This window comes from Bradysia coprophila, unplaced genomic scaffold, assembly GCF_014529535.1.
Source record: "Bradysia coprophila strain Holo2 unplaced genomic scaffold, BU_Bcop_v1 contig_350, whole genome shotgun sequence".
NCBI classification, from domain to species: domain Eukaryota; kingdom Metazoa; phylum Arthropoda; class Insecta; order Diptera; family Sciaridae; genus Bradysia; species Bradysia coprophila.
Genome location: NW_023503608.1, coordinates 12,441,577 through 12,454,118, shown reverse-complemented (window position 1 = coordinate 12,454,118; position 12,542 = coordinate 12,441,577). Strand labels below are relative to the sequence as shown.

General features: G+C 31.3%; 1 protein-coding gene across 5 annotated transcripts in view; it reads right to left on the bottom strand.

The window, feature by feature from the left end:
- Nucleotides 1-12,542, bottom strand: part of LOC119080656 (ecdysone-induced protein 74EF) — a 140,546-nt gene that overhangs the window by 19,290 nt on the left and 108,714 nt on the right. For 3 of the 5 annotated variants that reach the window (XM_037189073.1, XM_037189075.1, XM_037189076.1), the window contains one exon: nucleotides 163-360. In XM_037189073.1, the coding sequence (XP_037044968.1) occupies nucleotides 163-360 (198 nt within the window). The remainder of the gene's footprint in view (nucleotides 1-162; nucleotides 361-12,542) is intronic. The other 2 variants (XM_037189074.1, XM_037189077.1) reach the window with 1 other exon arrangement.

Genomic DNA, 12,542 nt, shown 5'->3' with positions numbered 1-12,542 from the left:
TTTTTTAACAGACATTTCTAAATCGATTTGTGCTGGAGCGTATAATTTCTTATATATTTTGAACCATTATGCATAGGTAAAACCGAAGAGCATCACATTTTTGCCGTGCTAATCATGAGCGAAGAATTCAATTAATTACGCCGAAGAAAAATAAATACTTACCTGTACTCGACGTACAATAATTCCGATGGTATGGTGTTGTATGAATTGGTGCACCGCTCAGCAAATTGTGCAGCAATGGTCGATGTGATATATGTTGTCCATTTGATGAGGATGGTTCAGTTTTTATTTGTAGGACTACTCGTTGTTGATGTGGCGGAGGACTTGGAGATTGTTTTATTAACGGTATTTCGGTGTCTACTGAAAGAAAAACAGAAAATTTAACGTAAATGGAAGGTATTGAATGGACTTAAATTTTCTTCTTTTGTTAATTTCAATTTTACTGACAACACTTCGTACCATCCGAAGCTTAGACTAATCATATACAGACTGGTTTTCTCTTAGCTTCAACTCTTAGCTCGGACGTAAATAGAAACAGCTAATCATCTGCTATAGACAGAAACGACATGTATACAACTATGAGCTATGGTTAGTGTTTTCTTATACATAGCAAAAATTAGTGGTAAAAATATTGAAGTGATAGATTAAGTATCAAACACTCGGAGATACCTTGAACAAATGAAGTAGTAGATTGAATATTGTGGTTGCGTTGCGCTTGCCGCGTCTAAAAGGTTAAATAATGAACTTATATCGCAATCGAGACGTGTATCTTTTCGGCTAAAAATAATAATTACATAAAGAACCCTCACTGAACGTGCAATTTTAAATTAATTCGAAGACTACCCACAGCAACAATAAACGTAAACCTTACATCTAACCATCTCAGAATGCCTCAGTTGCGTTTGGTATAATGAATACAATAATAATAAAAATTCTCTTCACACAAGCATCGAGAAGCCAATGCACCTAAAACAATCCCTTACCTCGTCCCTTCCACATAAACTTCACTTTCTATTTCACATAAAACCGAAAAACATACAGCTCCCAAAGTGTTAACCCACGTATTATGTCTAACGAAAGCAACGGTATGTGGAAAAGTTATATAGCTCAAACACACAACCGACAACCGCCGCACAATTATGCTCCATATATAATGCAACATGAAAATTGTTCGATGGCAGTACACGGTGTTTTCCTCTGGCATATTATAGACTAATCGTCTTGTTACACATGGAAATTGTCTGTAGACGAATATACCTATATGCATCGTCATTCCTATAATGTCTCCCAAATACATTAGCTACATTTTTCTTTTCAACTCAATTTCACTCTCCATAAAGCCACCCACAGTCGCCCCATAATAATTCTCGTATACACATTATTTTGTTAAAATATTTGAAGAGACGATCGCGTGCTTTATCACAATGACGATAACGTTTTTTTTTTCTTCTTCTTCTTCATTTCATCCAATCCAACCCACTATTCAATGAATGCTAAATTCGTTCATAAAGTCGACACCCCGACAAAGATCTGTGGTGTGAGACTTAATGTGGAAGTGGGGTGGGTGATGATGGGAAGTTTCTGGAGAGAATTTTAACAAAATTCTGTTGTACATAAATGTGTGTGAGAGTTGAGCCTCTCTTATTTTATATACACCGAATATATTTTCGAACAGGCTGGATTGGATATGTCGACATATAAATGCAGGACCATGAAAAAGGAAATATACAACGTCTAGCCGTATTGATCGAATTAAGGGTGCAGCGCCCCCATTTATATAATATTGAGCACATAAAGGCTGGTATTTATGTGAATTGTACATACTTTTATGGAAGAAATAAAGCAACACAGACGGGTATATGTGCGGTATAAAAAAAATGTGGATAAACATATAACGAAACTTAAGGACATTCAACGGCAATCAACGAAATGGAGAGTTTGAGAGAAAGTTTTCATGGGAAATTTTTGGGTGGAGAAAAAGGTCGAACAGATATATACATTTGTACGTACAGTTTTCTTTGATTCGGTCTTATACCGTTTGTATGGAACTTTATAGATGCCATAAAACATTTCTATGATTTCAGTGTTTGTGCTGATGTTATTACGTTACGTTGGTGATGCTGGATTTCTTCAATATATTATATAGAAGTGTCTGGGTTGTTTATTATTAGACGCTTTTGATTGTGTAAGAAAGTAGAGGATTGAGTTGATTGATATCGTTCAAGGTTACCGTGAGATAGCTGGAAAATAAATTCTTATATGCGGATGGGATAACTTGGGATGGTATTAAAATCTTTGTCTTGTTTGAATGTCAGCCATTTCGTTATAATGCTCGGAAAATATATGCTGATGATGATCGATCCATCAAATAATTGAATTAAAATTTCTGTTCCAATAAGTACATTCCGATTGAATTCTTCGTATTTTATCCGGGCAGATTTGGTTACAAGCAAATACCAGTTTAAATTCAGATACATCACTGACAATATCAATTTTTCGGTTCATAACTTGCATTGTAGATGTTCTAATTGGAAGTTTTCGCAAGTTAAAACCATAATTTAACCGCAACACCACCGCGGCAGCAGAGAGAGTGCAGTATAATGGAAAGTAAGGAAAAAGAAAACCACAAAATCCAAATCTTTTGAAAACTTTGGAAAACAATTAGCTAAGTGCATTACACACATATATAAAGAGATGTACACAGTGTGTGGTAAATATGAGACGCTAATATAAGGTAAACACGTCTTTATACAGCATTAATTTTTAAAGCTTTGTTTGACAAACATTTAACTTCATCTTCCGTATAATTTCAAACTCACTGTTTACATTTTTGTTGAAAGAGATAAAGCCTATAACTTTGGTTCAAACTTGAAACCGGTTAGATTATATAATGGTTGATTTGAGCTTTCAAGATCTTTTTTTTTAACTAATGACATAAATAAACTCTATTTCATATCAATAAATAATATTGTCAATAGAACTTCGGTTGTGTTTTTTGTTTTCTTTCCTTTGTGATATTAAGATGTCAAGATCAACTCGATTGGGTTTTTATTTTGTGCCTAGCCGAGACAAACAGTTCAACGTAATTTGAACAATACGAAATTTCGACTAATGATTAATTCAGTTTCTGGTGATGTTTGTTCACATTCACAACTGTTCATTGATCCTATATAGAAAAATCTATGCAAACATACCGACACGACCGTTGTGTGAATATTTTTTTCTTTCATAAATATTTCGCAATTTTTCCTCTGCAAATTTATTGCCATCCATCAAGATTTTTTTCCACCGAAATATATGTAACCTACCTAACGACTGACATAAATAAGTCACTGTCTAAATGAACTCAACGAAAATCGGTCGGTGCATGCATATGAATATAAAATTATTGCCAAACCATTCATCACCTACCAAAATGTATTTACCAAAAACTTTAAATGAAAAAACGTAATATAGGTGATGACCTGGCGTGCATAAGTAATAAGTTATTTGTATTGTGCGATGATGTTTTTATCATTTTGATTAAAAGTATTACCTAACTACCGCAACACATTAGCCAAGGTATTTAAACTCGACGTTCAATTCACTTTCGCCAAAAATTTTTACAAAATTAAACACAATAAACGCGAACCACGTTCGGTTGAAAAAATAAATAAAAAATTAAATGGTAAAGAATGAAAATGAAATGTGATGATGGCAAAGTGTATGTGCTATACGTGAATATTTAATTTAAAATTTATTTTTATTATTAAAACAAACAACAACAACAATTCCACGGCAAATCGCTTCAACAAAACAAACAATTACAGTCTAACGATCGGCAAACTAAAAATCAAGAAGTTGTGCAATAACCGTGCATGAAACGTGTGAATTGAATATTGTTCGGAAAAAAAAGAGTGTTCAGATTAGGTGATCTCGTTGCGGTGAAGATTTACCTTAAATGATTTTTCGTTCATTCGGATTTTGTTTGAAAGGAGGTCATCGTAGTTTTTATTTCAAAACTTTTAATTCGTACACAAAGTCTTTATTTCGGAAACAAATATATCAAAAGGATTATTAACCTTTTAAACGTGTCGTTCACGTTGAATTATTATTATTGGTTAGAACTATTCAGCGGAATGTATTTCTGATGTAAAGAAAACTATTATTTTCCACAATTTAACATTACACGATTTGTGACAAAAGATTACATGTCAACGAAAGGTCATGACTTGGTTGATTTTTAGGTCGTTAAACTTGTAACAATGTTTCGTTGTTGTATACACATGCAAAGGAAGGAAGCAAATGAAAATTAATTGAAATTTATATTTTCTCAATTCAATAAGACGTTAATTCGATCTTAATATGGCGCCATAATGTTTAAAGTTTAGAACGTTTATAGTGCTATGTCTGAGAGGTTAAATTGATCAGTACGACCTTAATGAGGGCTCGAAATATTCTGATACGATTTTGGGTAGCAACTAGCAACTTTTTTGTTAGCTTTTTTGACGGACATTTTCTTCGTGTAATCATTGGGCATTGGGCAAGCTGACAATCAATTTTTCGTCCAAATTTATTTTGGTCAAACGTACTCCTGAATTGAAATATTTGTGGGTTGCAAAAAAATTGGACAACATAGAAATTATTGAATAGCGTCAATTAATTAAACTTTTCAGTTTATTTCGAAACAAATCGTAACTTAACTCAATTTTTAGCGCACAAAGCACTTGTTATGTTTCAGTTAAAAAAAAAGTATTTGCAATAATTGCAAAAAAAAAATCTTAAAAAGTCTTGTACAAAAAATATCTTTCATTGTTTTTACGCAACATTTTCTCGCCCAAAAAAAATCTTTTAAATTATGTCGCCATTCATATTCATAAATTCAAAGAACGAAAAAAAAACAACAGCAAAATACAAAAAGAAATTATTTTTTGCGAGTGCTTATTGCGTGTACTTATGTATATGCCTCATGAAACAAACACGTTTTAATAACAAACAGATATGCAACAACAGAAAAAAAAGACAACAAAAAAAGGCCTAAACAATTTAAACAAATTACAATATCGAATATATATTCATTATGAACACACCACACCATATATGTAATTGGCGAATTCATTTATTTAAGATTTTGTCCCAATTTTGACGTGCCCATATGAAAATTGTGCAATTTTAAGCCTCTCACAGTTTTGTATATGTTAAATTTTAATGCGAAAATGTCTTATTATTAATGCTACAGAGATGTATTGTGCAGATATTTTATGTGTGTGCCAAAATAACAAGCACACCAAACCACACCAAATAATAATGAAACCTTGACTCAATACAACTTTTAAAAATCTGCGGCGGTTTTTTTTTCTTCAACGTTATTAAAACGCTAACTTAATGATACAATATATTTTAGTCGCATTCAGTCACAAGTGATTTTTGTCCTATGGACGTGCGATTATTGTCAATTTATGTTCCGAGTGAATAAAAAAAAAACAATCATGAAATCATATGGGTAGCCAACTCTGAATCACTGGTTCGAAGAAATCAATATATTTTGAAAGTAATTTATTTATTTATCAAAAAGTTTTCAATTTAAAAATAGTTAAATATCCGAACAGTAACACGCTTTTTCGGTGTTTTGATTCCTCACTTCCATCATATTCTCTTGTATTCAACATTTCAATGGAAAATTAATTAAAAATTTATGAGAGAAGCCGAAACGATTGCTCGTGTACATTGTACACACATTATAATAACAATACTTGATTTGTCCAAATCGGTAAAAGAAAGTCAACAAAAATTGAATATACAATGAAATGAAATGGAAAATGTTGAACCCATATTGACAAATAACATTGCAAAAAGGTGCAAAAAAAAATCAAAAGTAAAATAATATAAAAATTGTGAGTATGCATTGCCAAACGGAATGACTTCATAAAAATTAATTCGTGTAGACTGAGAGGCATATACCATTCAATACAATACCATATAACTCAAAATCAAGTATCATATTAAGTTCATGTAATAATTTGGCTTATGTCATAATAACCGCATGGCACGATAAAAAGGCACCTTTGCATACTTAAAACAGACATAAAGTTCGTGTATGGTATATATTATGAGCTATAATTTTAAATATATTTATAAATGAGTCATTTTGCACTCACTGCGATAGTCAATGGGTTAAAAATTTGTCAAATTGGCAATTAAAATTTAAATTGGAATTTATTGGAAATTTATATAGATATGCTTAATCGTTGTCAGTAAATATAATAAAAGACATTTTGTACGGGCGAACATGTTATTTGTTTTACTGTTGATTGTCACATTAATTTTCGGTGTTTGCTTATTGCAACACACTTTGAACGATTTGCAATTTTCAACTGAATGCGGATGTTCCATGTTCAATGTATACAATGAATCCATTATTCTTGATTGCGACAGCGAATATGGCGCAAGAGGAATGGGTTAAATGGTGCAACGATGCCGCTGTGTACTGTGTTTCGATATGATTGAAGTGAAATAGAAACAAACAGAAAAATCCAAATAGACCAAGAAACATTCGATTTTATTTAAATCGCAGAAACATTTTTCACTCGGCTGTCCGAGCTTAAATCTTTAATCGGAATATCGGAATGATAAATGTTTAAAAATAACAATAATAGTCACACCTGGGCAAAATTGCAATTAACTCAAACGAAATATGCACGCAACATAAATTATATTCTCTACCTCGTCATAACACACATAACATATTGGTGTATATATAGCCATTAAATTGAATATATATGAGTGTTGTATGCATTGCATATGTCACCTATAAAATTTCTACATTTAGAACGCCCTTGCACTGATTATTGTGATATTTAATTATTTTTTTTTGCCAAGAAAATTGATGAATGATTTTTGTTATCGTGTTTCTGAGGAAATAGATATGATAAAAGCTTCCTTTAGCAATTGACCTGATTGAAAATGTAGTTGTAAATGAGCTATGTGGTAAATGTGATACGAGCAATACTGTAAAATATGAAGTGGATTCGTAAGAACAACAGACTGTTTCGAGACAGTAAATAGAGATGTAGATAACGTATTACGATTAAGTCAATAGTTCAAGTATTTATTATTGAAGTAATGCTGCGCTAAGCCTAAAAGTAAATTGCAAACTTTTCTATTCACATGCATAAGTGTTCATATATCGAAGATTTACACAATAAAGAAATTTAGAAAATATTATTTGAGATAGAACAAAGTGAATGTTCACGTCAATTTTACTGATTTTATTTTCACTCGAAGACTAAGGGTCTCTGAATCATCCATTCGACGCATCGACACATAACTCTTCCTCTCTACTAAATCTACGTAAGCATTTCATCAATAAATGATTCTGAATGTATTTTTAACTCATTTCTCTTTCAAATAACACCGTCTGTAATATGTAACATTTCTCATTTACATCAATGAGGTAAGTAGGACGACAAGTGTTCGCTGATCCATAACCGTTTAAACATGTTGCTTGCATTGAGACTTTGTATACATGACTTTAAAAAAAAATATTGTCGTGCATACTTATCGCATGAAATCAAATAACTTGGAAGGTATAAATATTGTAGGTAATGTATACGGATCAGGAAATTTACAACAATGAAATATGTTCTGTCGAATTTGTGGAATAAAACTAAAACACACTTCCATCACCGACCATAAAATACATAAATAAAATCATCGCTGCATGGTAATAGCCTTGAATATACCATTTATCGCAACAATGCACTATTGCAATTTATAATAATGTGATATAGTTATAAAATTGCAGGAAAGTAGCATAGCGAAATGTAAAAAGTGAATTTAAAATAAAGCCGCCTCTCGGCCGTCTCTCATAAGAAAATGGTAAAAGCGAAAAGCGATGTTTTGTAAAATGAAGAAAACAAATGAAAGAGCAACAAAAATCAACCACATTATAAATGCGGTAAAATCGGTATAAAACTGGAATTAGAAATTGAAAACACGTACGTACGAAAATCCGTTCGTTTGTGTGTTTTGATCCCTCTCTTGCAACATTTCACTGTTTAATATTTTCAATGAAAACTGATTTCGATTGATTGTAGTTATATATATATATATATATATATATATATATATATATGTATACGCGTGAATCAGTGCTGCTTTCAATATAAACAAGATGAATTTAGGTTAAATTGCACTTTACAAAAGTGCATTGTAAGGTCACTCGGTATAGTTTTATTTTAATGAGAAAAGAACTTTGCGCTAGTCGCGATACGTATACACAACGCTGAAATATTTAGCTGTTTAATGATCGGCAAACGATAGAGTCAGAAAATAATTTTATTTTTAAAAGACCGAAAATGATTTGTTGTAATTTCTTGCAAAAATGTGTGATACATAAATTGCTAATGTAATGTATGGTATGGTATAGTTAAGGACGTATTCTAGAACATTCCACCGTTCACACGCAATGTCCACATTCCAAATAATCAAGCGTTTTGTTAGAGCTGCAATATTTTTCTTTACAATTAATTAAAAGTTGCATTTGTTTCGAATGGATATAGCTGTACGGTGGAAAAAACAATTACGGTATTTTAATTGAAATGCTTATTGTCTTTTGCAGGAGAGATATACTGTTACAATTCAATTTCTTAAATTCAACTTTATGCAAATCAACACCCAAGTGCAACGCTTATAAATAGATAAATAAAACGAAAATAATTACTTTCTTGTCTTGAAATATAGGAATTCAATGAACGGATACCTAAACCTGTTATTTAAGACACATTTTTGCTGTAGACACTTTTCTATTTTACGAAAATAATTATTTTTCCTTTGTTTCTTGAATATCATCCTCGAGTCATATTGTCTGGGGAAAGACATTACTAATTTGGTTTTATCGAGAAAACAGCAAATCACTCTTAAGGCTTTTGCCGAACTTCTGGTAGGGCTGGTATACAAAAGAAACTGCCTTGCCCAAAAAAATAAATAAATTCATAGTTCGCAACCGGTTGATGGGGTCAACAAAATGTATACGTTCAGCACTAGATACTGGTTTTTATCTACTTTTTAACAAATGTGTCGGCAGCCGGTGTACATTGACACATAATATGGTTAGTGTAATTATAATATCAATTACATGGCTAAATTTTCTCACAAAAATACGACGATTTTAAAAAATTGTGACGACGGTATTTCGATTACAAACAGAAATTTAATTCTCACTTGCATTATAAAACTAATAAATTTGGTGTCAGATTAAAATGTGCTGCACTGGAAAGTTTACTGACCGCATGTCACGACTTAGTGGACTGTTATTATATTTTGTGCTGAACCACCAATTCTCATTATAGCAATGCTTAATTGTGATACTTATGTGCATGAAATCTTATTTAACAGTAAATGTAAAACCTTCAAATTGTAATTGAAAAAAGAGAATACGTTAGTTATTAGGCAATCATTAATGGATAAATTAAGAGAACACAGCTCTGACTGAATCAAATGATTTAACCTTTTTAAAAACGGCTACCAGTCTTCTGTCGACAACACAAATATCTTGAGGTGATAAGCCATGGCTAGAAGAAGTAGATTTAATGATATCGAAATAGGCTTGGTTTTTGTAAATAATTTACACTGCTAGTAGATGTTAGGAGCTGCAGGCTCGCCAGAAAAGCATCATTTCAATTTTAATCCAACAATCATCTATGGTGGTCAGTAGTTGTTTAATGAAAATAAAATTTTATTTATTTATTGGTGCACTGTACATGGTATGATCTACTTAATTAGCTTTTTTAATCGTAAAAAGTGAAAATAAACAATTTCTGATTTATTTTTAGAAATCAAAGAAAAAAAAATCAGCCATCAAAAGACCATCAACTAGAAACATTATCCGCGCCGATAATAATTGTGTGCAGTTTACCTAGTTTTCGATTTTCATTTCAGTTTTTCTTTCTTTTAGCTATTATTATGCGCTATGATGCACACATTCTGTGTGCACCAAACAAAACACATGCATAATGCAATAAAATGCGCCAATTTTAAAATAGCTTTCTTCTTCAGTTTGAGGAGAAAACGTCGTTCGTCTTATGTTACACTCAAATGGTGTGGTATTATTTATTAGTTAGTATGGTAGTACGAGCGCGCATGCATTTATTTTATATATTTCTTATAGAAAAATCATTTAATGTGCAATTTATTATGCATGTAAAATATAATTATTTTTCTGTATTGTTGATGTTTTCTAATTTCGCGTTTTTATTTTAGTTTCTTTGTGCATTGTTGTTAAAACAGGCCTAAAGAGAATTTAAAAGAAAATATTTAAACACAATGAAGCTGAGGTATGGTATACTAGTACAGATTTGAGCAAGAAAATTTAAACGGTTCCATGCAGGGCTAATTTTTAAAAAGATTACTCCCGTAGACAGGGCTTATTGTTGAGAAATTTGAGTCTGAAAATTCCGAAAAAATTCTGAAAAAGTTCTGAAAATTCCGAAAAATTTATGAATTTTTTCGGAGTTTTTCAGAATTAATCGGAATTTTCAGAATTAAAATTTCCAATAATTAGCCATACCCGAAGATTTCCTTAAATTTCCCTAATTTTCTAAAACGACAGCACGAAACAAGGAACTAACTATGCGATCTGACTAGTGTTCTCTTTATAGAGAAATAAATGATGAAAATTTTGAAGTGATAGATGCTGTATCAAATACAAGAACATTCTTTAAACAAATGAAGTAATAGATTATAATTATTCAGAGTTTGCCGAATAGTCAAAGTCAGTTTAATTTAGCAAAAAAAGGCGACCGATCAATATTAATGAGCTAAGACCGATAAAAATATGATTTAATCCATCAATTATTTACATAAATTATCTCAAATAAAATCTAACAGTGTATGCTATGAAGACTACAAACTCATAATAATAAATAATAAAATCCGCCTGGAAAACTCTCATCATTTTTATTCACATACAAACACTGTGATGTGATACACAACCGATCACCATACTGACTGATGTTTATAATTGTTCCGAGGAACGGAAGTGAAAGTAATAGACGATGATGCTCGTTGCTATTACATGTATAATAAATTTACATTGGAATATATACGTATATATACGATCATGTCTCATTTTGTTATGCACGTAGGTATTTTTATACAATGTTTTTGTTTAGATATATCGCGCTGTGTAATAAGCCTTGACCCAAATTTTAGCTTCATTCATGTAAAATTAATAGTATGGATTTTTTATGTGATGTTAAATGCATATAATTAATTGGTTTTTTGTTTTCGACGTAAAATGCGAAATGTTGACGTTGTAGTGCGGATGTTGATGAGATTTTTCAAATATTTTTTTTTTGTTAGTTGCAACAGAATCATCAATGTTAACAACAGAAAAGCGAAAGAGTGCGGTATTTGTATTCCAATGATCCAATAATTTTTAATCAACAATCAATTGAAAATAATTAATTCGACATCGTTGGTTTACAAATTATAAATGGAAATCAACATGAGCTTAATTCCCGTCAGAGTTTGTCGTCGATGATAAATTTTACTTTCATGGTTACATATATCTCGATAAACTTGTATCGTCGAGGTACATTTTTTACCACCTGAAATTATTACCTGTCAAATGCTCTGATGGGAATCCAGCTATAAGTACGCCCACAAAGGGAAAATACTATGAGTAAAAGTTATCCATCAGGAGAAATCTATTACATGGAAGCTCTTGATCATAGTTGTCGTTCCCTTTACGTTTTTACTTGGTATGTTCTCAATTTTCCAATTTGATAATCGACATTTTATATACCAAAAATGTAAAAATTTATGCGAAACCTCGTAAACAATTCATTGTTGTTATTAATAAGATACTGTTACCGAATTTAAATTTAAAACTGTATAGGTGGAGTTGTCAATATAAAAAATTTACAGCGAGATATCCAGTTAGGTCAGGGTCACCATCGTAGAGATAAAACGGATTTTGAAATATTAGTCGTAAAATGGTGTTTACGCATAAATTATGTTTATTTGAAAAAGCACAGTTCTTAAGTCCGTAATTACAAACAGTTAATTGCTTTACCATTTCAGCCGAAAGAGAGTTGCCGAGAGTTGCATCAATTTGTGTTTGATTATTACCATTGTACGGTGGCACTTTCAATCAATTTAATTATTTCTTTTCGAAACAGCTCAATCATAGCATTGGAATAATGATGTCATAACATTTCGACAAGAAAAAAAAATTAACAAAACATAAAAAAAGTGGAAATTCTATTCCGGGAAGTCCATGTATCTGTTAATGTACTGTGTATAATATCGATTCGAATTAACCTTCAAAGTTGTTGCTTTTCTAAGATTTTGTTTTGGTTGGATTTGACTTTGTAGATATTATTGCCAATTTTTATTTTTTCTATTCAATGAGTAAAACATGTCGTAAATAATGACTTTTTTTTATAATGTTTCGCTGAGGATTTATGTTGTCCGTGTAATATATAAATGTTAATCGAGATATATTTTGTATATATCTTTATATTGAAGTCACAAAGGTATAAATCATGTTTAAATCGAAT